We start from the raw sequence: 23,526 nt of genomic DNA, 5'->3' as shown, positions 1-23,526 counted from the left end.
TATTCTGAAACCTGTCAGCGGCAGAGTTTGCCCTAAGTTAGCCTTAGCCTAACTCAGCCTCATTTTGCAAGAATAGAAAAATAGTTAAATCCATTATGAAATGCGATGCAAACATTCTAAGTGTAGTCGCGTGGGGGAATGTCGGAAAATACAGGGAGCTGAAACTGGAGATACTCCATAATTATGAAGAATTTGTACAAGGACCAAGTAGATAAGAGACAAATGAGAAGTTTAATTTGTTATGGAGGCAGAATCTGTTTAAGTAAGTAGTACTGATATTGCTTTAATTTCTTAAAATTTTTAATAATTGTGTTATTTTTTGTGAAAGGTATAATCTGACATATTGGCTGTATTTTTAAATGTTTCGCTCATACTCCTCCATATTTCTAAAAGGTGTATGACCTGTTCCATCATATCTAGGTGCATCCTCTACATTGTCCTCGTCGCCCATCCCTTAACTGCTGAAAACTCTCCCTTCAAGGTCCACCACCAGCAAAATCCCTATGTCCTTAGACTCTTCTCTGAAATTACATTTACCTTGTTAAATCCTAAGCTGGGTATGCCCTGAAAACACCACTTCCCTGAAGCCCTCTCAGGTGGCAGCTCCATTTGTTCCTCCGAAGTAGAAGGGATATAAGTGTTCTCTGTGTTCCTCACTGCTCCCTTGACCCTTCCATCTCTCCCCTCCCTAGAAACTCTCAGCTTTAATCTCTCATCCTCAGACTCTCACCTGTTACCGCATCTACTGCACTTAGGATCCCTCCTCATTTCTCCATAATTTTCACTCCTGCTTCATTGCCTTCCCCTCTAGCATTCCTTCTCTCTTCATTCTTGGGGATTTCAGTGCATACACATATGATGCTTCTAATACCCCTGGCCTCTTAGTTTCTCTAGCTACTCGTTACTTCAACCTTTACCCCCATGGTTGCCTCCTAGATGGCGTCATCACCAGCCACCATGTATTTCCATTATCTCAAATTGCATGCCTGCCACTCTGACCTCTCTTCTGCCTGACTCTTGAGGTCACTCGCTCCAGAAATTCAACTCCACCAGAACCCACTATCCATTGATTCCACTACTTTTCACCCTTATTCCTCCCTACCAAGATGTTGGGTCCAACTCAGGTTCCACGGACAGTCATTATATTTGCTTTCTTGCATACATCCTGCCTCCTCTGCCCCTCCTTCAGGCCTCATACTCACTTGGCAGTTTTACAGTCCTGGTAGGATTCAAATCTCGCCCACTCTGTGCCAGCCCCTGTCTGTTACACATTGGGTTTCACTCTTAATTCATGACCATGATCCTCAAGTGGAAACTGGCCACTGTCCAGCAGTCATGGTGTGTCATCTACTCCCAGTGGATTTTTCTACAGTCTTCTCCTCTTCCCTTAGCCCTCCTACACCTTGTCTCTCAATCTTATAAGTGATGCTTTCCTTCCAACTTTTGCTGGAAATATTGAAGCAATAAAGGAGAGCTTCCACCAGCTTCCACTGAGCTCTCACAGGTGAGCTCCCACTGAGGGCCAGCCCCTCCACTTCTGTGTCCCCTCTGCTGCCCACAAACATCCCCCGTTGGTCACTCCCATCAGTAGCCATCGTATTAAGGAAGACAAAAACACTCCCTTGATCGTGCTCTCTTCAGTTACCACTTTGTGTCTCTACCCGTTCAGAGCAAAACTCCCCAGACGTCACCTGCTGTCCATTCCTGTTATTCCCACTTCTCCCTTCTCAGTCTCTCTTAAATCCAGCTCTGTCAGGCTCAACCCCAACTGTTCCATTGCTTCTGTTGAAGTCCTCAGTTAAATATACAAGTTGCTAAACCTGACAGTTGCCAGCTCATTTCAGAGTCCTGTAAGCAGCATGTGACATTACTCTTGCTCCTTGAAGTGCTTGAATCTTGAATCACTGGCTTCTTGAATGCACCCCTTCTGGACTTGCATCTTACTCCCCCAGCCATTCTTTCTTAGTCTCTTGGGACTCAAACCTTAGCCTTCTTCTTTGTCTACACTTAAGCCCATGCTCATCATCATTAAAGTGCCATGGCTTTAAAGATCATCTGTGTGCTGATGACTCCTAGACTTACTCTCTTAGCCAGACATCTCTCTCAGCTCCACACACATGTTCATCTAAGAGCTTTTGGGATATCTCTGTATGCCTAGTAGATATCTCAGACTGAACCCCTGATCTTACCCTCATCCGTCCAAATCTGCTTCCTTCAGCTGCTTGGTCCAAATTCATAACACTTTCTCACCTTTTCCAAACCCTTGCCATCTCACACCTGGACTGCTATAGGAGCCTCGTAACTGTTGTCTGCCTCTGCACCTTGCACTGTCACAGTGTGTTCTCGAAAGAGCAGCCAGGGTGGTCCTTCTATAACATTGGTTAGGTCACCTCTTCACACATACCTCCTGGCAGCTCTCCATCCCACTCAGATAAAGAGCTACAAGTCTTCAAAGCTATACAAAATCTGACCGTGGGTTATTTCTCAGACTTTCTCTTCCCTCTTAACCTTTCACTCACCCTACTCCAGCCACACTGGTAGCATGCCAAGTGGGCAGCCACCTGTGTCCACCTGCAGGTTTTTGCCTGGACTATTATTGCCTGTGATTAGAATTCTGAGAACACACCTCCCAGTGACATGAAAGGTCACCTTCTCGGCCATACTACTCTGGCCCTACTACCCTACATTCTCTATCCCTTCACTAGCTCTGTTAATAATATTTCTCTTCTCCTGACCTATTATATACCTAGCCATTTATTGTATTTATCATTGTCTCCCGCTACAATGTAAGATTCAGGAAGATAGAGGTTTTTATCTGGCCTATTTATTGACTTCTCACCAGCATCTAGGGTAATGTCTCCCCCTAATAGATGCTAAAAATAAATAAATAAATAAATAAATAAATAAATAAATAAATATCCTGAGAATATGAATGAAAGTTTCCCTATTTCTGCCTGATGCCCCAGAGACACATGCTGAGAGGTCTACCTCATTGTAGCTTTTAAGTCCTTCTCCAGTGTTATATTGTAAACAATGTTCAAAAAAAGCCCACCAAGAAACACTACATCTTTGGCTTGATTACATAGGGTCTTTTATTCTAAACTGAAAATAACTCCTTTGGAATGGAGCAGAAGTGTCATAAATATTGAGAATATATTAACAATAATAGATCCTTGGAATTTTTAGGAGTACATTCAAATCTCCCAAATTATGGCTACCATGATGGTATATTCTTTCATGAACTTCATACAGAGCAATAAAAAAGAAAGAACGAAGCCACATGTTGCTCCAGATGCCAACTGGCTCATCTCCAGGCTCACTCATTGGGAGGAGGCTCATCCCCTGGCCCAGTCTAGCTCTGCTCAGGCTTCACAGTTGCGCGGCAACAACACCACAAATTATAGCAGCTCACAAGCCCTCAGCATTGCCCACATATTGTTGAAAGCAAGAATATCAATTCTGTGAGAGCCAAAGGTCCACTCTCTTATTTGATCCTACCTGCAAAACTTTTAGATACTAATTTTTTAAAAAATTAGCTCCTCCAGGTCGCTCAGCCTTCATTTTAGAATATCACACATGTGGGCGTTTATAATAACTAAACAACAAGGTGATTACTTTGAAGAACAAAATAAGCAATCATTTGTCACAGAGTAAGTTTCCACTCTGAGAACAAATTACAAATACTCATCCATTCAGTTTGATTTTGGTTAGCTGGCAATAAACTCTTGATGTGAACAAAAGATGAAAAAGAAAAAATATATGTTTGTTTTTCGTTTTTAAACTGATTTTTCGATATGTATTCTAGTTGAAGAAAACCTTGTGCCCTGGTAACTTTTTCATCCAATGATAATGATCAGAAGCCTTCAACAAGTAAGAGTGGGAGTGAGGAAAGGGGATGCTGTCGCCACGATGACAGCTGTCCAGCATAAACATCTCATATCTCTTCTGTTTATCATGTGTTTTAGGGCAATTCAAGCTGCTGGAACAAGACCGAGATATAAAGGAACCAGTGCAATATTTCAACAGTGTGGAGGAGGTGGCTAAAGCATTTCCGGAACGCGTATACGTCATGGAGGAAATAACGTTCAACGTGAAGGTAGTTCTAGAAGAACCAAATATTTATCCTCACTGAAATCATATAACTCTCAGGTCATTATGTATACAGCAAGTTTCCCTTTGTGCCTCATAGGAGAGTTCCATCCCCCTAATGGGTTAGTGTCAAGAGACCAAAACTGGTCTTTTTGAGAACTACATGTGCTGTAGTTGACCTGACTCTCCAACAGGTTACCATGTTAACATTATCTTGTGCTAGAACAACTGTCAAGGCAGATCTAAAGATTTTCTTTTTTAATTTGCAGTTTATTCTCTAATATGTAACAGTTGTTTGGCCCCTCTTCTGTGAGGCTGAATGCTCCACTTGTGAGAACAAGCAGAAGGCACTGGACACCACTAATACTGCACATTTATTTATTTATTTTTTAAAGATTTTATTTATTCATTCATGAAAGACAGAGACAGAGAAAGAGAGAGAGAGGCAGAGACACAGGCAGAGACACAGGCAGAGGGAGAAGCAGGCTCCATGCAGGGAGCCCGATGTGGGACTCGATCCCGGGTCTCCAGATTCACGCCCTAGGCCAAAGGCAGATGCTCAACCACTGAGCCATCCAGGTGTCCCAAATACCGCACATTTAAAGAAAAATAGAAACTTCCAGAGTATGCCCTGACATCAACTCAGACGGATTTCATCCTTTGCAGACTATCTCTATCAGTACATGCAGGGAAAATTGATGGGTAGAATGTTGCCCATAGGTATTTATCGATCTTTGTTCATCAGAGGAAAGCTCAGTAATGTTTATTGTGCTGTTTTTGTTTTACATTCTTAATGGGTCAGTTGTATCCCAGCTCCAGAGTGAGTGAGCTCCTTTGGCTAGACTTGCTATGGAAGAGGGATTTACCAGAGAAGTAGTGTCACCGAGGCTCAAGCTTTTTGCCTATGAATCTGCTGTGTTTTCTTCAGCAACATGCACAATTATGCTACAACATTCTAGAAAGTGTTCACATTGAAAGCATTAACCTCATTTCGGCAGGAAGTCCAACTAAGTCATATTCTGTAAACATTTCAATATTTTGGGGGCAAGATGCCTGCTTGTTAGAAATCCACTCTATGTGAAAAACAGACTGCTGGGTATCTTGGTCCAAGAATGCAACAGTGTCTTTGTGGATGAGTCACTCCACCCACACTCCTCAGGAAAGGGGGAAATGCCTAAGACAGCCTCTTTATTGGAGCAACAGTTCTGCCCATTTGATCGGCGAAGCCAAGTCATCCTTCCAGTTCTAGAATACAGCTGCTATAGTCCACTTTCTTTGCTTTTATTGGTAAAATGGGTAAATTTTGTGCCCTGTTACATTCTTTACTATCTAAATTATGCTTGTATTCAAAAATATTTAGAACTTCTAAGCCCTTCAATAGCTTAGTCTAAGAGTCCTCAAGACAACTTGAACTTACCTTGAAAATTTGTGAAAACATGTTCATTTTTAAACATACCAAGATTTGGGACGCCTGGGTGGCTCAGTGGTTGAGCAGTTGCCTTCAGCTCAGGGCATGATCCCGACTGGTGTCCTAAGATCAAGTTCCACATCACGCTTCCTGTGAGGAGCCTACCTCTCTCCCTCTGCCTGTGTCTCTGCCTCTCTTTGTGTCTCTCATGGACAAATAAATAAAATCTTTAAAAACTAAAATAAACATACCAAGATTCGTTGGTCAGAAGTTAATCAAATCCTATTTGATTCTTGTCTTGATAGGATTTAAATCTTTCCTTAAAACTTCTATGTAAAATTAGCTAAATGGAAAAAAATTGTTTAGAAAGGAAAGTTAATCTTTAAAAAAAAAGGTTTTATTTATTTGAGAGAGAGAGAGAGCAAGAGAGAGCATAAGTGGTGGGGAGGGGCAGAGGGAGAGAGAGAAAGCAAACACCCCATGGAGCAGGGAGCCCGTGGTGGGCCTCAATCCCAGGACCTTGAGATTGTGAACTGAGCTGAAGTTAATACTTTTAAACTCTCCTGAGAGAAAACTTTGCATTTGCTAATAAATCAAGCATAAAAATTTTTTATGATTTTTTAAAGATTTTATCAAGTATTAAAATTTAATATTGTCTTTTGTGGCATATTGTATTTGTAAAAGATTTTTTTAAATACCTCAAACAGCTGTTTTGTGTGTGTGAATTTGTATGAAATCAACAATGATTGAAAGAATACTGAAATCAATACAGTTTGTTTTTTTTACAAAATACTATGATTGACTATTTATTCAAACATACACAATAGAGATGCCATTTAAAAATTCAGCACACGTGGGAACCTGGGTGGCTAAGTGGTTGAGTGTCTGCCTTCAGCTCAGGTCATGATCCCAGGGTCCTGGGATTGAGTCCTGTATCAGGCTCTCCACAGGGAGTCTGCTTCTCCTTCTGCCTGTCTCTCTCTCTCTCTCTCTCGAATAAATAAATATTTTTTAAAAGAATCATCACAGCAATGTGAATGTATTTAATTAGCACTACTGACCTATATACTTAAAAATGGTTAAAGTAATATATTTTATATATATATTACCACAGTTTTTCTAAAAAAAAGAAAAAAGCCAAAGAAAGGTTCAAAGGCACAGACAAATGGGTAAGTGTATGGAATACAAGTTTACAGCATCCATAGAGCTGACTGGACTTGGATTGACTTCCTATGCTATGCATACATAAATATTTAATACCTCTAGTCTATTACTTATAAAGTTTTAATATGCTCTCACATCCATCCAGCATTAATCATTAAGACATCGTTCAATTATATTCAAAGAATTGATCAATGAACCTCAGGATATTTGTACAAAGAAATACACAGAAGTCTGTGTGCTTAGTGAATAAACACCCAAGAAAACAAATAAACCAAGAAGATTTATGGAAAGATGTTTGAGTACTACCTGGACCTCCCCTCCCCCACAAAAAAACAACATTGGCAGTCATGGTCTTTCAGAATTGATCATAATGGGGGTGCCTGGGTGGCTCAATGGTTAAGCATCTGCCTTTGACTTGGGTTGTGATCTCAGGGTCCTGGGATCGAGTCCCGCATCAGGCTCCCCACAGGGAGCCTGCCTCTCCCTCTGCCTGTGTCTCTGCCTGTTTTTTTTGTGTCTCTCATGAATAAATAAATAGACTCTTAAAAAAAAAAAGAATTGATCATAATATGCATGTGCATGTGTGCAGTGCTTAATGGGAGAGCTAAGTGCTATTTTGGTTACTGCTTTGCCTGGAAAGGGAGAAAAATAATAAAAAGTAGTACAACAGGGGTACGTGGCCAGCTCAGTTGATAAAGCATATGACAGTTCAAGACCCATGTTGGACATAAAGCTTACTTAAAAAAACATAAAAACATATTCATAAGTACAGCTATTATAAATAGTATTAAATAGGTAGTGTTAAATATTATGTAAGTATAGATATTATCCAGAAAGCAATTTTTTAAGTGATAGCAGAATTCAGACTTCCTTGCAAAATTTCACCTTTTACTCTCCACTTCAAATTAGGGCATAAATTAGACCGAGAGGATAAACAACTAAAGAAATGACTTGCAGTTAAGAATTGGCAGCTAACTGGCATCTTGGGAGTCAAAAGGCACAATTATTATTTGAAAGAAAGAGATAGGTATATATATGTAGTTATATAAGCTTATAATAATAACAAATAGAAATGAAGCATAGTAACAATATGGAGTAGAACAGAGATGTTGAAAGATTGGGAACTCTATAATGTTGTGAATTTTAAGACTGTTGCAGAATTTTAACTAAAATTTTGATAAATAGGATTAGTACTGTTCATAAATTTATTTAAAAATAAGCCATTCTTGGGGCACTTGGCTGGCTCAGTTGGTGGAGTGTGTGACTCTTGATCTTGGGGTCAAGAGTTCAAGCCCCAGTTGGGCATAGAGATTATTTTTTTTTAAATTAAAAACAAATCATTCCTTTTATCTTGAAGTTAAATATGTCTCTAAAAGATGCCTTGATGTGTTTGAAATAATCTGCCTGATTGCCCCATCATTGATTTAATGCATGAAGTGAATTAATATATGTTAAATGTTTAATTCTTTAACCAGCAAATATATTTTAAGCACCTTCTGTATGTCTAGGCACTGGAAATGAATAGTGAATATGCAAACCCTGGAGATTATCATCAATTGAAGTGGCAGACAATAAATATACAAGTACAAATACTACCTCCAAATAAGGAGATCAAGGAGCAATTGGGTGTATAAGTTTGGAGCTTGGGGCAGGGAATGGACTTGGGGTATATGTTTGGAGCTCATCAGCTCCTAGATGGCATTTGAAGGCATAGAACTGGCTGAGTTCGTCTACATCAGTGGTTCTCAATCAGGAGTGATTTTTTATTTTCCTCCCAGGGACATTTGACAATGTCAAGATAAAATTTTGATTGCTACAGCTTGGGGAATGGTGAGTGCTACTGGCTTCAGTGGGCAGAGGACAAGGTTGCTGCTACAAACTCTACAGTGCAGGGCACCTGGGGGGCTCAGTGGTTGAATGTCTGCCTTTGGCTCAGGTTGTGATCCCAGGGTCCTGGGATTGAGTCTCTCATCGGGCTCCCAGTGAGTAGCCTCTTTCTTGCTTTGCCTAAATATGTCCAGGCTGCCTGGCTGGTTCACAAGTGTGTGACTCTTGATCTTGGGGTTATGAATTTCGGCCCCATGTTAGATGTGAAGATTATTTAAATAAATAAACTTCTAAAAACAGACAAAAGTAAATCTAAGTATGTCCATTTGAGTGGGTAACTAAGGTGGTAGAAACAGAAAATGGTAGATGAGATGGTCAAGGAGATGAAAGAATATGTGGACAGGTAGCCTCTTGCTCATCATTTGTGTACATTGGTTCCAATTCCTCCTAAGCAAATGGGATTCAATATTTTTAAAACACAGTCACTTGCCTCTTTCATAGTCTCGTTTATCATCCAGTTTTTGGTTCCCATGGTGAGAGTTCTGTTTTTGTTTACTTGCTTTACTGCATATTTGTTGTTTTTTTTTTTTTTTAAGACTTGTTTATTTATTTTAGAGAGAGAGAGCACATGAGCATGGGGGAGGCACAGAGGGAGAAAGAGAGAGAATCTCAGGCAGACTCCCTGCTGAGTATGGAGACCAACTTGGGGCTTGACCTGACAATCCTGAGATCATGACCTGTGCTAAAATCAAAAGTGGGACACCCACAACTGAGCCACCCAGGATCCCCTGCATATTTGTTTTTAACTGTAATAGGCATTTTCTTTCTTTCTTAATTATTTCTTTTAGTTTTTCATCAACCATCTCTATCATTATGTTTACTTCCAGAGTCAGAAGATGTCCTATTTCAGCTGGCTACCCCATTCCTCTACATTTTAATAAGAAAAATAGCCGCACAAACAATTTTTAGGCATGCACCATTTTTTAAATAAGCTGCCGTGAACTAGAGAGCAGATTGGACTGTGTAGTGTAGCTCAGGCTCTGCATCTGGAGCTGAGTTCAGACCCCAGGTCCAGGCATTGGACTATGACCACAGAAAGGTCACTTGACCCGTTGAGTCTAAGGTGTCATCACCTACAAAACAGGGGTGATTCTACCCTCCTCAGACACTTTTAATGAGAGTTAAATGAAGTAATGCACTAAAGTGATTTGCAAGTTGCTAGTATAGGAGTTGGCAAACTATAGCCTTAGGTTAGGTGCCTATTTTGCAAATAAAGTTTTATTGGGATACAGCTGTCCCATGCACATATGTGTGCAGAGTCTGTGGCTGCTTCCACAACACAACAGAATTGAGTAGTTGCAGCAGAGACCATATGGCACACAAGCCTAATATCATTACTGTCTGGCCCTATAAGAAAAAGTATGCCAACCCCTGATTCAGAACATAAAATCATACTAAGTTTTGCTTTTTAAAAAAAAAAAAAAAAAAGTTCCCACCACAGATTATTTCACTTACTCTTTATTTAGTACTTTGTACCCTGGACTTAATATTAAAAACTCAGTACATAGTAACTGTTGTTGTTGTTTCAAAATACCCCTTAACCTCAAATACTTTTTTGGAAACTTATTATACTGGTACCCAGTGAATTATTTCAGATGTCTGCCAGCCTTTTGAACTAAAGCCCAATAATGAGAAATTTTCCCACACATATACTTTCTGCCATCAAAATAATGACTAACAAATTACGTCTTAATTTCACTTCTGTCTTTACCGAGATGTGAGCAGAGGGAAGAAAAGATGGCCTTCAATTTGGCATTGGGTAACTTGCCAGTCTCTCAAAGTGCATAAGACGTATTCTGACTTCACGGCTCTCACTCAAAAGCTTTCTGCATTAAAATTAGTGCTCTCAAGTCAGAGAGAGTCCAAATACCCTAATCTGGATGCTATAATGTTGCTATTTTCATTCCAGCTAGTGAGGTCCAAGGTTTCAGCTGTTCCAGCATAGATTTTCCCCAGAGGCAAAATAACAAGTTTGCATTGTCTCAACTGGGGGAAATGCCTCACTGGGGAATAGTGAGATTTCAGGCGGACCTGGAACATAGTCACTGCTTCTGCCTACACCAACCTCTTAACCATGTGGTCTGGGGCAAGAGCTGAGCCCACATTCCTGTCACCTGCATATCAGCTCGTGATTACTGGGTTTGGCACCTGTTTTTGGCAGGGGTGGCAGTGTCTAGCGGCAGAGCTGTCCTAATGGGAGAAGGATTGCAGTGTTGTCTTTTTTTTTAACAGGGAAAAAAAATCCTGTAAGATTCAGAGAACTCAAATGATGCTGAGCTTCTCAATACTGCAAAACATGACCAAGAATAAAATAAAATATTATAAATAATCCAGCACAGCTAAGGAAGTTTACAGACAAGATTTTTTATAATCATCATATTTAGATCTGGAAAGGCCCTTACACACTGCTGAGCCCTACTTCTTCTTTTGACAAATAGAAAACTAAGAAACAGATGTTAGCTGACTTCATTGATTCACACGAAGCCACGAAACTACTTAGCAGCAAAGCCAGGTCTCCTGATTCAGTCAGGTCATCTTTGTGCTCCCCTGAATGCTATTTGTGGGTGAGATAAGACTCACGATTGTGATCAGAATATCCTTTAACATTGACACAATAGCTTGCACAGTTAATTCATTTTCTTATTTAAAAATCTAAACAAATGTGTTCAATAATTATTACCCAATCAAATCCTTCTGTCTTTTGTACTTTGGAAGCAGCTATATTCTTATACACAGGACTTGGAAGCTTTTATGAATGTTATACTTACAGATTTTTAGATTTTTCCTGCTGCCAAGTATTTAAAAAAGAAAATCCTACAAGTTAACTTACTATAAATATCAGTGTAGCATGTATCAAAACAAGCCCTTTTGAAAACAACAAAAATACCTCTGTAAAGTAATAACCCAGAATTTTTTAAGTATTAACTAGTATTATCAGAGAAACCAGGCTACATACAGTTGGGCTCTTGCATTGTTGCATGAAGAGGTGGTAAAGATGCACCAAAATGGTAATAATGCACCATAGAATAAATAAGCAAGAGTTCTAAATTTTAAGGTGAGTGGTCTGTGCAACTTAATACTGAACTTTGGAATTTTTTTTTTCCCAAAGCTTCCAAGTTATTGAGAATCAGCTGGTTCCCCACCACCACCACCACCACCACAAGTCACAGAGTTGAGGCAATTCATGTGCCTTTTATCTTAACCTATTAGTTACCTCTTTTAAAGTTACCATCAGAAAAAGAAGAAATAAAGCTCTTCCCCTTCTACCGACTAGTTAGACTGCATCTTATTTCCATGCATAAAGTAGTTAACAAATTAAACATATGTTATTTTCTTTACTCCTTTTAACAACTACCGACAGGGCCTTGAAAATACATTAATAGGGACACCTGGGTGACTCAGCGGTTGAGCATCTGCCTTCAGCCCAGGGCGTGATCCTGGAGACCTGGGATCGAGTCCCACGTCAGGCTCCCTGCATGGACCCTGCTTCTCTCTGTGCCTGTGTCTCTGCCTCTCTCTCTCTCTCTCTCTGTTTCTCATGAATGAATAAATAAAATATTTTTTAAAAAAGGAAAAGAAAAGAAAAAAGAAAAGAAAATACATTAATAGGTTTGGGGCTGCTTGTGGTTCTCCTCTTGTCATAATTATTTTATTCTCTGACATCTTTCTGATCATTTTATCTTTTAGGCGAAAACAATGTGCCCCCTAGACTTTGTTCTGCATCTGTCGGCCATCCTATGGTCATCCTGTAAAGTAATAGAAAATAGTGGTGCTGAAACATTAGAGTTCTTTGGGGAAGTGTCTGTGTGTCTGTGCATGTGTGTGTGGTTTTAAGAGTGTAGTTCAGGCATAACCACCATTCCTAATTTAAAATACCATTCCTAGTGTTTGTCATGACAGTTCTGAAAAAGCATCTCCTCTGCGTGTTGTAAGATTATAATAATCAGAGAGGTGAGTTTTTCTTATGAGGTTTCAAAATGAATAGGGATCATTTGCTCTGGCATTTTCTACCTCCTTGCTGGCACATTTAGAGCACAAGTAATTCTAGTTAGCCAGCTTTTGGGAGAGCTGTGAATTTTATCAAAAGTTCTGTCCAAAGAACTATAATTTCATCTCAGTTTCCTAAAATGTATAATACTTTACTGCTGTCTTAAAGAAAAGCATTTAAACAAAAGTGAAACTTCTCTCCATCTCCTGAGATGTGTAGGACTTTTGTCTTTATATGGAGAGACCATACACCCTGAGAACTGGGTGTTTTATGGTTCCATTCCAGTTGTTTGTTGCCTCTTATATTGGTTAGAATACCTGCCTTAATTAACCACCCCTGTTTTCCAGTTTTAATTTCCACTTCTATTATGCTGTGGGCTGATAACCAGGTTGGATGGAATTTTGATTATAGGGGAGTGAGTGTGCAGACTTATGGCCCTAAAAGGCTTTTTTTTTTTTTTTTTTCCTAAAAGGCTTTTCTATAAGCCCTAATATCAACATCCCATCTTTTTGCCTGCTCAGAGACCTTTAACTCACTGCCTTGTTCTTGGCTATATTCCAGAGAGATCAGAAATTATCGATTACTGTGCAACCTGAATTTTGTCAGATGCAAGAACAAATTTTTTAAATGAAGATTGAATGGATTTGGAGGTAGTCAATTTTTATTTTTATTTTCCAGTTGTTTAAAATTGCATGTTTTCTTTACCATGAGTCAGATGTCCTTTATTTTCAGGATTCATTGAGAATGATAAATTGTATACAATTGTGAGGCTAATTATTTTAGTGTTTGAAGATAGCCAGTGGGTTTTTGTTTTTGATGGTGTTTGGGGGGGGGGGGTTGTCTTTTTTTTTTTTTTTTTCGTCATCTAAGGTTTTGAGACCTTGTCTGAAAAACTATCAGTTTGCAAGCCCTCTGCTGTACCATCACAAATTAAATCACTGCCATTGTATTTGTCATCTTTGCCCTATTTCCTGCTTAAAAAGAGAGAGGGAGATACTCGGGATTGACATTTATCTTAACTCTTCATGCCCCTTTTTTTTCTCCTTTTCTGCCATTTTCCCAAAGGAGAGAGTTGCAGAAATTAAAGCTTTGGAGGAAATGATTAATATTAATCAAATATTAGTTATTTAATCTAGCTGTCAAAACAATCCTGATTTTTTTTTCAAGAGTTGGAATTTTAATCTCTATTACATGTTTGATCTTTAGAGCAAGTGTTCTTAGGAAACAGATTATCTATTGCCAAAGCCATCTGTGGGTGTGCGTGTGTATAAAATTTTATATGTGTTTTAAAATGTTGCTTGACCATGGGGTATTAATTCTGAATGGTATTATGAACAGTCAAACCCTGATAGTTTCCTGGATTAGACCTATTAGAGTTGTTTAGATAACACACTTTGAATTACTTCCTCTCAGGAAACCTTGAAACTGGAAATGTTAACCAGGCACGCATACCGAAGCACTTAGGCAGAACGCATTGTTTCTTTTGCTATTAAAAAAATAAAAAAAGGAAAGAAATTATGCAAATAAATCACATCTGTGGAAACCAGAGGAGACTGTTTGGCTCAACTGCCAAAGGAAGAGCATTTATTTATGAGATTCTTCCTCTGTCACTGACAGTGACCACAAGATCGGTCGGGACATTAGTCTCATAATTTATGCAGAACTAATTGCCAGCCTTAATGATGACATCAGGTTTGGGAACATGGAATTACAGATTGTACTCACATATGTTATGCATTTTTATGTATAGGAGTAGGAGTAACTTCCTTTAGAAGTACACACATACACAATAACATAGACAAAACTATTGAATGTGCCCAGAGAGTGACATTTAGTAAGGATAATTTTGATCTGTTTCATCTGTGCACATAGTGTCTGATTAGTGTCTCCCGAGCAGCATAGATATTCTCTTTCAGCTCATCTGGTGTGTGGGACTCACTAGACCGTATGATCTCTTCATTCTATAAGGTGTATGTTTATAAAAGTAAATTAGGAAAAGTATATTAAGTATTGATTTAAAAGAGCTAGTAAAAAACATATGCCTTGTTATTCCTTCATATTTGAGAAGTAGGGTTGGCTCCCTGTATGTTAATTGGAAGTAGTTTGTTGTATGAGTGAGTGTGTGTGTGTGTTTCTCAAGTCTCATGAGAACCTTTTCTCTCAACATCTCTGTCTCCATCCTGATCCAAATGGATGAACTGCCAAGTTGTTTGCAAAGTTTCACCAGAAAGGAAGTACAGCAGAGCATCTGAGCGTTTTGGAGACTAGTCTATCTTAAAACAGTATATTTTTTTGAATCATTTCAATATGTTCACTTCCTTTGGGACATAACTGTAAGGTTATTTCAAGCCCTATTCTGACATTAAGTTTTATTCTGGGATAACAGTGAATAAAAACTTGAGCAATTCTTCAGTACAGAAGAAAGGATAATGCTTAAAGTAGTGGTTTGGGCTTAAAAACAGTAGTGGATAGAAATAGAAACCAACATACATACAGAGATGTGAAAGGTAATATGAAACAATTATTAAGAATTTAAATATTGGGGTACCAGTGTGCCTCAGTCAGTTAAGTGTCCAACTCTTGATCTCAGCTCAGGTCTAAATTTCAGGGTCGTGAGTTGAAGCCCCATGTTGGGCTCCACATTGGGCATGGCACCTACTTAAAGAATTTAAATGTTTTGGGGGCACTTGTCTGACTCAGTATAGCATGCAACTCTTGATCTCAGGGTCATGGGCTCAAGCTCCATGTTAGGGAGTGTAGAGCTGATTTTTTAAAAAAAGAATTTAGGGCAGCCCTGGTGGCTCAGTGGTTTAGCACCACCTTCAGCCCAGGGTGTGATCCTGGAGACCTGGGATCAAGTCCCACGTCAGGCTCCCTGCATGAAGCCTCCTTTTCCCTCTGCCTGTGTCTCTGCCTCTATCTCTCTCTGTCTCTCGTGAATAAATAAATAAAATCTTTTAAAAAATTAAAATTAAAAAAATTAAAAAGAATTAAAATGTTTTTATTGTTTATAAAACTAATAATAACAAGAATGGCCTCCATTTATTGAGAGCTTACCACTGTGGGAAGTTGGTTTACATATATTGACTAAGCTTGTGAAATACAAAGTGGTGTTTTCATTTTATGGATGAGGACAATGAGGCTCAAGAAAGCAAAATGCTTTTCCTTAGGTCACCCAATTGTGAAAGCAGATTCAAACTTCACTTGTAATTAACTGAATCGTATTGGCCCAATTCGCTTCCAAAGGCTATAGTTCTTTTCATTCATCTATACCTGGGTTCAGCAAACTTTTCTATAAAGGGACCAAAGAATAAATATGTTAGTTTGTGCTCCATACAGTTACTGTTGCAGCTACTCTCAACATTATCATTTTCAAGTGAAATAAGTTATGCATAAATGAGTGGACACAGGAGTGTCCTAATAAATCTTTATTTACAATGTCAGATGGTAGGTCTGATTTGGACTATACATAATAGCTTACTGACCTCTGATTTGTATTGTTGTGAACATAGCTAGATGCTAGCTAAAAATAGAAGCTTATCCTTAGGGTTAAACTAAAATTAGAAGTAATAGCAAGTGAGTCTTTTTAAAACTTTTCTATTTAAATTCAATTTGCCAACCTATAGTATAATACCCAGTGCCCATTAAGTGTCCTCCTTAGTGCCCATCACCCAGACACCCATCCCCCCACCCACCTCCCCTTCCTCAACCTTTTCTTTGTTTCTGAGTTAGGAGTCTCATGGTTTGTCTTCCTCTCTAATTTTATCCCACTCAGTTTCCCTCCTTTCCCTTATTATCCCTTTCACTATTTCTTATATTCTACATATGAATGAAACCATATGATGATTGTCCTCCAATGCAAATGAGTCTTTTTAAGGACTCTTGGTGACCAAAGTCAACAAGAATAGCAGGAATAAAGTAACTGAAACCTTGAAGTTACAGGTCCTGTAGGAAAAGAAAGTCAGCCCTCATATGTTCCAATGACTGTAATTTATAAATGATTTATTAGGTTAAAAAAAATCTTAAAAAAAAATCTTTAAAACTGTCAAGGTCATAAAAACAAGAAAAAAACCCAGAATCTCACAAAATCAAGGACTGCATGTAGTGTGGTATCCTAGTTTGATCCTGGAACAGAAAAGGGACATTAGTGGGAAAAAAATAATGAAATCCAAATAATACGTTGTGGCTAATAGTTTTGTATTATTGTTCATTTCTTAGCTATGATAATGTGCCATGGTTGTGTGGAATGTTAATAGAAGTTAGATAAAGGTATATAGCTTTGCAACTTTTCTGCAAGTCTGGAATTATTCCAAATAAAAAATTAAATTGTCTTTATTTATTATTAAATTATTTATATAGATTCCTAAACTTAACTCTAATATAGAAGCCCCAGTGAATACTGAGTCTGAAGGTAAATACAGTTAAGTTGAGGTCTCGTTAAAAATAATATTAATAACACTTAATCTGAGTCACCTAAAATGGACTTTAAACCATAGGAGCCTGAAGTGCCATTAAAATAATACTGTGCTGCCATTTATGTACTGATAATGCCTGCTACGGAGAAGTGCACTCCACTATGGAAACAGCAGAGTTATTTGTTTGTTTGTTTGTTTTTAGAGCACTAATGTGGATTGACAAATTGCTTGTTCCAGAGTTTAAAATTATATAGAAATGACCGAGAATAGTGCATGAGAAATTATTTACAATGATTCTCACTGCCACATCTTCTAAACACATACTGATGATCACTGCTCAGTAAATAACATGAACATGGCCACTTTATCCAGATACTTTTGCCTTAACATAAAAGAAAAAATTGGGGCACCTGGTGGCTCAGTCTGGTAGGCATCTGCCTTCAGCTTAGGTCATCCCAGGGTCCTGGGATGGAGCCCCATATTGGGCTCCCTGCTTAGCAGGGAATCTTCTTCTTCCTCTCCCTCTTTTCCCTACTCATGCTTGGTCTCTCTCTCTCACTCTCAAATGAATAAATAAAATCTTAAAAAAAATTGATCTCAGCCTTAATATAAGCCTGGTACTAAAACCTGGTAAAGAAAAATAAAAATAAAAATAAAATAAAATAAAATAAAATAAAATAAAATAAAATAAAATAAAATAAAATAAAATAAAATAAATAAAACCTGGTAAAGATAACATAATAGAACTATAGACTAACTTCACCTATGACTAAGATACATAAGTCATAGATAAAATAGTATCAAAGGGAATCATGCAATATAATTTTAAGCACACAATGATCATATAGAGATTATTTCAGGCATGTAGGGTTGTTTTAATATTTGGGAATCTACTATTATAATATAAAACCAGGACATCAAAGTTAATAAATATATGACTATTTTATTGGATGGAGAAATGGCATCTGATTAAAAACATTTTTTTAGGATGACTGGGTGGCTCAGTTGGTTACATGTCTGACTCTTGGTTTCGGCTCTGGTCCTGATCTCAGGGTCGTGGGATCAAGCCTGTGTCAGGCTCTGCACTCAGCACTGATTCTGCTTGAGATTATCTCTCCCTATCTCTCCTCCCTCTGCTCCTTCCCCTGCTCGCACTCTCTCTCTTTAAAATAAATAAATGGAATCTTTTTAAAAAATAAAAAATTTAAAAAATTTCTTCATATTAACCTTTAGAAAACTAGAATTGGTAAGACACATTACTAATATGATTTAAGAATCCATCTCAGACCAATGAATTTCTCATATTTGATATTAAAACACTGATCATAATTCACATTAAGATATGGAATAACATTCTCACCACCACAGTGTTGTCAGAGGGAAGGGATGAAAACAAAAAGATGAAGATGAATTTTGCATTGGTTACATAAGATTTAATCACTTAAGAGTCCCAAGATAATCAACTGGAAAAAACTCTTACAGTGAGGTAGGTTACTGGTCATAGGTAATAGCAACAAACCATATGCAACACCTGTGAATGAGCAGCAATGTTCAGGGATTGATAATGAAGGCAAACTTAATTACTAATACAGGAAATAAAAGATCTCAAGAAATGATGAGAATCACCATGTGCCTATTTAGAAATATTTTGATGATGTCACTCCTTGCCAAAACAGCAGGTAAATGCACTTTCAATAAAATTATTAATGCAAACCATAGACAAAATGATTGTGAAGTTCCTCTGGAAAAATAGGCAAAAATATCTAAAATTTTCCTTTTGTCATGTTTTGATCTTTTATTTTGAAAGACTTTCAGTCTTAAAAAATTGTTGCAAAAATAATAGATCTCTCTAAATACTATACCAAATTCACTAACGTTTAACATTTTGCCACATTTGTTCTATCGTCCTCCACCCCCCCCCTACACATGCAGACAGACAACTTACATTTTTCCGAATCGTTTCAGAGTGAATTACATACATTGTACCCTTTACCCCTTAATACGTCAGTGTATATTTCCTAAAAATAAGGATATTTTCTTATGTAAAAATAGTACATTCAGGAAAGTTAGCAATGATGTGATACTCCTTTACAGTCCATCAAAGTGTACTTTATAACATTTTTTTTCCCTTCCAGGATTGCATATTGCATTTATGTTGCATTTTGTTTTTAACTCACTTTAATCTGGAGCAGTTCTTCAGCCTTTCTTGTCTTTCATCACGTGGATGTTTTTAAAGAATATGTACCAGGAAAAAAAAAAAAAGAATATGTACTGGTATTTTAAACAGTGTTTCTCAATTTGAGTTTGTTTGATATTTCTTCATGAGTAGGTAATTAAGTTCTAGTCATGCATTTTTAGGTGGAATGTTCTGTAACTGAGGTCCTGACCTTCCCAGGGAATCACACAGAGGTACGCACATGGGGATATCTGTCTGGTTATAATAAATCTGATCACCTGGTCAAGGTATTGTCGACTTTCTCCACTGTGTAGTCACTTTTTCCTCCCTTTGCAATCAATACGTATTCTGAGAGAAGACACTTTTAAGACCATGCAACATAACCTACTCTTGAGTCACACTAGTCCTATAAATTTAGCATTCATTGATGTTTCTTGAATGTACCAATCTTGAATCCCACCGCTTGTCTACATTTGTCAGCTGTTCCCCCATTGTTTTCACTCATTCATATTATTTCATATTTTTGTTAACAGTATGGACTTAGACATTCCTACTTTGTTCAGCAGATTCATTGCAGTCTTTATGTATTGTGGTGCTCAGATTGTCCTAGATTTGGCCAGTGGAGGCCAGTTCAGGCCGGCTCCAGTGTCCTTTTGACATGTTCCTGTCATCTTAAGAGCACTTCTTTATTTTCTGGCACAACAAAATGTTCCAAACTCATCTTGTACCTTTCCTGCCCTAGTCCTGGAATCAGGCATTTCTCCAAGGAGCCTTTTCATAGAAGATGGTTTGGGGCTCTAGATATATTCAGTAATAGTGGGAGTCTTTGCTTCTAACCCCTTAGAAAGAACAAAGCTAAGAAATAGATGTGTGCATGTATAGTTTCCTAAAATTATGAGTTAATGCCAGTATCTCCAATTTCAGTCAGCCCAATGGAGTTTTCTCTTAGCTTTCCTAATTCCATGTTTCTGTCTTCCCTCCACAGTGAAAATTCTGATTCTCAAAAGAATACATTTACTCATTGGTTTATTTCTACAATATGCGTAAAAGTTGTTTCAGAATCCCTGTACCACTCTCATATGCAAAATGAATCTATCAAAAAGAACACAGTATTTGGGGTACCTGGATGGCTCAGGTGGTTAAGTGTCTGCCTTCAGCTCAGGTCATGATCCTAGAGTCCTGGGATCGAGCCCCACATTGGGCTCCCTGCTCACTAGGAAGTCTGTTTCTCCCTTTGCCCCTACTCATGCTCTCACTCTCTCTCAAATAAATGAATAAAATATTTTTTCAAAAGAACCAAAAGGACATAGTAGTATTTGTTGTTTTTTTTCCCTTCTAGCAATTTGTAGTCAAAGCATTTTATTTTATTTTATTTTATTTTTACTTTTTTTATTTTTTTTAGTCAAAGCATTTTAGAGTTACTTGGATGATTTCTCTGTCTCTGTCCCCTGTGTGATTAGTTTATTCATTTGAAGTAAGCTTGGATTCATCTGTTTACATTTGCATTTAGCCTTCAGTTTCTTGTAACTTTTTGTTGACTTAATTTTATTTTTTGAGTATGTTAGAACATTAGCTTACCTCCTAAACATCAAAACTCTGTAGCTAGGTACACTCAAAATGGTACTGATTCCTCCCTCCCACTAGGTTCCTCCCTGCCTTAAGTACCAATTTCATTGTTTTCTGGTTTGTTTTTCTTCTAGTCCTTTTTTTTCTTTTTATAAAATACATACAGATTTTCCCTTCTTTCTTTTTTTAAAGATTTTATTATTTATTTATTCATGAGAGACACACAGAGAGAGGCACAGACACAGGCAGAGGGAGAAGCAGGCTCCATTTAGGGAGCCTGATGTGGGTGGGACTCAATCCCAGGTCTCCAGGATCAGGCCCTGGGCTGAAGGCAGCACTAAACCGCTGAACCACCGGGGCTGCCCAGATTTTCCCTTCTTAAATAAAAAGGTAGGGATGTCTGGGTGGCTCAGTGGTTGAGCATCTGCCCTTGGCTCAGGGCGTGATCCCAGGGGTACTGGGATCGAGTTCCACATCAGGCCCCCCACAGGGAGCCTGCTTCTCCCTCTGCCTATGTCTGTGCCTCTCTCTCTGTGTCTCTCATGAATAAATAAATAAAATATTTTAAATTAATAGGTAGTATACTGTATAAGCTATTGTGCACTTTGCCTTTTTTTTTTTCTTAATATATCCTGGAAGTCCTTTTCCTGTTAATTCATTGAATGCATCATTCTTGTTCTTTTTTTTGCATAATACATTTTGTGTTTCTGTCATAGTTTATTCAGTCTCTCATGTTTCAGCATTTAGATTTTAAGACTTTGCAAGAGTTAGATTTGATTCTAAGACTTTGCAAATACAAATAATGCTACAGTGAATAACCTTATGCATTTATATTTTCACACTGTTGGAGGAATGTCTTTGGGTAATTTCCTAGAAGTAGGATTGCTTAATGGATGAGAGATAAACTCATGCATAGTTTGGTTAGGTATTGCCAAATTCCCCACCGTAGGGCTTGTATCATTTTGCATTGCATTTTGCTGGTAAGCTATGAAAAAGAATGTATGTTTCCCCATAGCCCCACCAACTGAGTGAGGCTTTTAAATACTTATCAGTGTTGTAGATGAAAAGTGGTATCTTGGTGTAATTTTCATTTACTTTTCTCTAATTATAAAAGAAGTTGAACATCCTTTCATAGATTTGAAGTCTTGTGCACCTTTATTTATGAATTGGTCTTTTCATGACTTCATCTGTTTTTCTGCGGGATTTTTGGTCATTTTTTTTTTAAGTTGAGTATGTATGTGTATTAAGGAGGTTCACTGTTGTGGAAATATTTTTGGACTATTACTTGACTTTTGACTTTACTTGTTTCTTGCCATCCAAAGACTTTTTGAGTCAGTATAACCACAAATGAGGGTTTTTGTTATCAGATCTGAAAATGGAAGATAAAGATGTAGAAACTGAAATAGCATAGTTATGAGAAAATAGAAAGGTCATTTGGATAAATGACGTCAAAGTAGATACAAATGTAAGTATACAAATGAGTGTATGTGTTTTATAAATTTAGTACATGATCAAAGTAGCACTTCAAATTGGTGATGAAAAGATACAGTTATTTAAGAAGTATACTGGACAGTCAGTTAACTGTTTCAGAAATGAAAGTTGGGGTGCATAGGTGGTATAAGCGTAGCATCCTACTTTTGGCTCCATCTCAGGTGGTGATCTCAGTGTTGTGAGATCAAGGTCCACATTGCACTTTGCGCTCAGAAGATTCTGCTTAAGAGTCTCTGTTTTCTCTGCCTCTCCTCCCCTCAAATAAGTAAATAAATCTTTAAAAAAAATAACCAAACAACTGGGGAACCTGGTGGTTGAGAGAGTCTACCTTTGGCTCAGGTCGTGATCCCGGGTCCTGGGAGCAAGTCCCACATTGGGCTTCCCACGGGGAGCCTGCTTCTCCCTCTGCCTATGTCTCTGCCTGTCTGTAGGTCACTCATGCATAAATAAATAAAATCTTAAAAAAGAAAAAAAAAACAACTAAAATTAGATCTCTACCTTTAGTAGTCCATCAAAGAAATTTTAATTAAGTCAGTTAAATAGTTAATAAATGAAGCCATCAAAGTATTAGAAGAGAATATTGGTTATTTACCTAAATTTTTCTCAACCTCAGCACTACTGACATCTGGACTAAATAATTCTTTGCTGTGAGGGGCTATTCTGTTGATTATTACATGTTTAGCAACATACCTGGCCTCTACCAACCATGACAATAAGTAAATGTCTCCTACATTGTCAAGTGTTCCCAGGGGCTGGGGAGTGGGGGCAAAATCACCCCTAACTCAGAACCACTGATTTATATCATTTCAGCTAGTAGAAGCATACCGCCCAAGAATGAAATTACAAAGGAAAATTTCGAAAATGTTTGCTACATAGGGAAAAAAAACTTGAGCACTTAAAGAAGTTGTAAATCAGGGATGCCTGGGTGGCTCAGCAGTTGAGCATCTGCCTTCGGCTCAGGTCATCATCCTGGGTCTTGGGATCGAGTCCCATGTTGGGCTCCCTGCAGGGAGCCTGCTTCTGCCTCTGCCTGTGTCTCAGCCTCTCTCTCTCCTTGTCTCTCATGAATAAATAAAATCTTTTTTTAAAAAAAGTTATAAATCAAAATACATGTGAATAAATAAGTGCAGGATGTGAACTTTGCCTTTAATACTGGTAAATATTAAACTTACTAAAATGGGTATGGAGAGACAGATAATTTCATAAAGTAGAAGTGTAAATAAGCATAACATTGATGAAATACAATAGGAAATACATATTAGACCTTTCAAATAAATATATATAGCCTTGTCCATGCAATTCTACTTCTGGACCTTTATCCTAAGGAAATAGTTGAACTTTA

The 23,526-nt window shown here is 37.9% G+C and overlaps 1 protein-coding gene across 5 annotated transcripts in view; it reads left to right on the top strand.

The window, feature by feature from the left end:
* GAREM1 (GRB2 associated regulator of MAPK1 subtype 1) overlaps positions 1 to 23,526 on the top strand; it is a 201,665-nt gene that overhangs the window by 154,883 nt on the left and 23,256 nt on the right. For all 5 annotated transcript variants that reach the window (XM_077900376.1, XM_077900377.1, XM_077900378.1 and 2 more), the window contains exon 3: positions 3,966 to 4,096. In XM_077900376.1, coding sequence (XP_077756502.1) covers positions 3,966 to 4,096 — 131 coding nt within the window. The remainder of the gene's footprint in view (positions 1 to 3,965; positions 4,097 to 23,526) is intronic.

Source organism: Canis aureus, chromosome 6 (assembly GCF_053574225.1).
Source record: "Canis aureus isolate CA01 chromosome 6, VMU_Caureus_v.1.0, whole genome shotgun sequence".
Classification (NCBI taxonomy): Eukaryota; Metazoa; Chordata; class Mammalia; order Carnivora; family Canidae; genus Canis; species Canis aureus.
The sequence above is the reverse complement of the archived record's forward strand: the minus strand, read 5'-3'. Positions and strand labels throughout refer to the sequence as shown.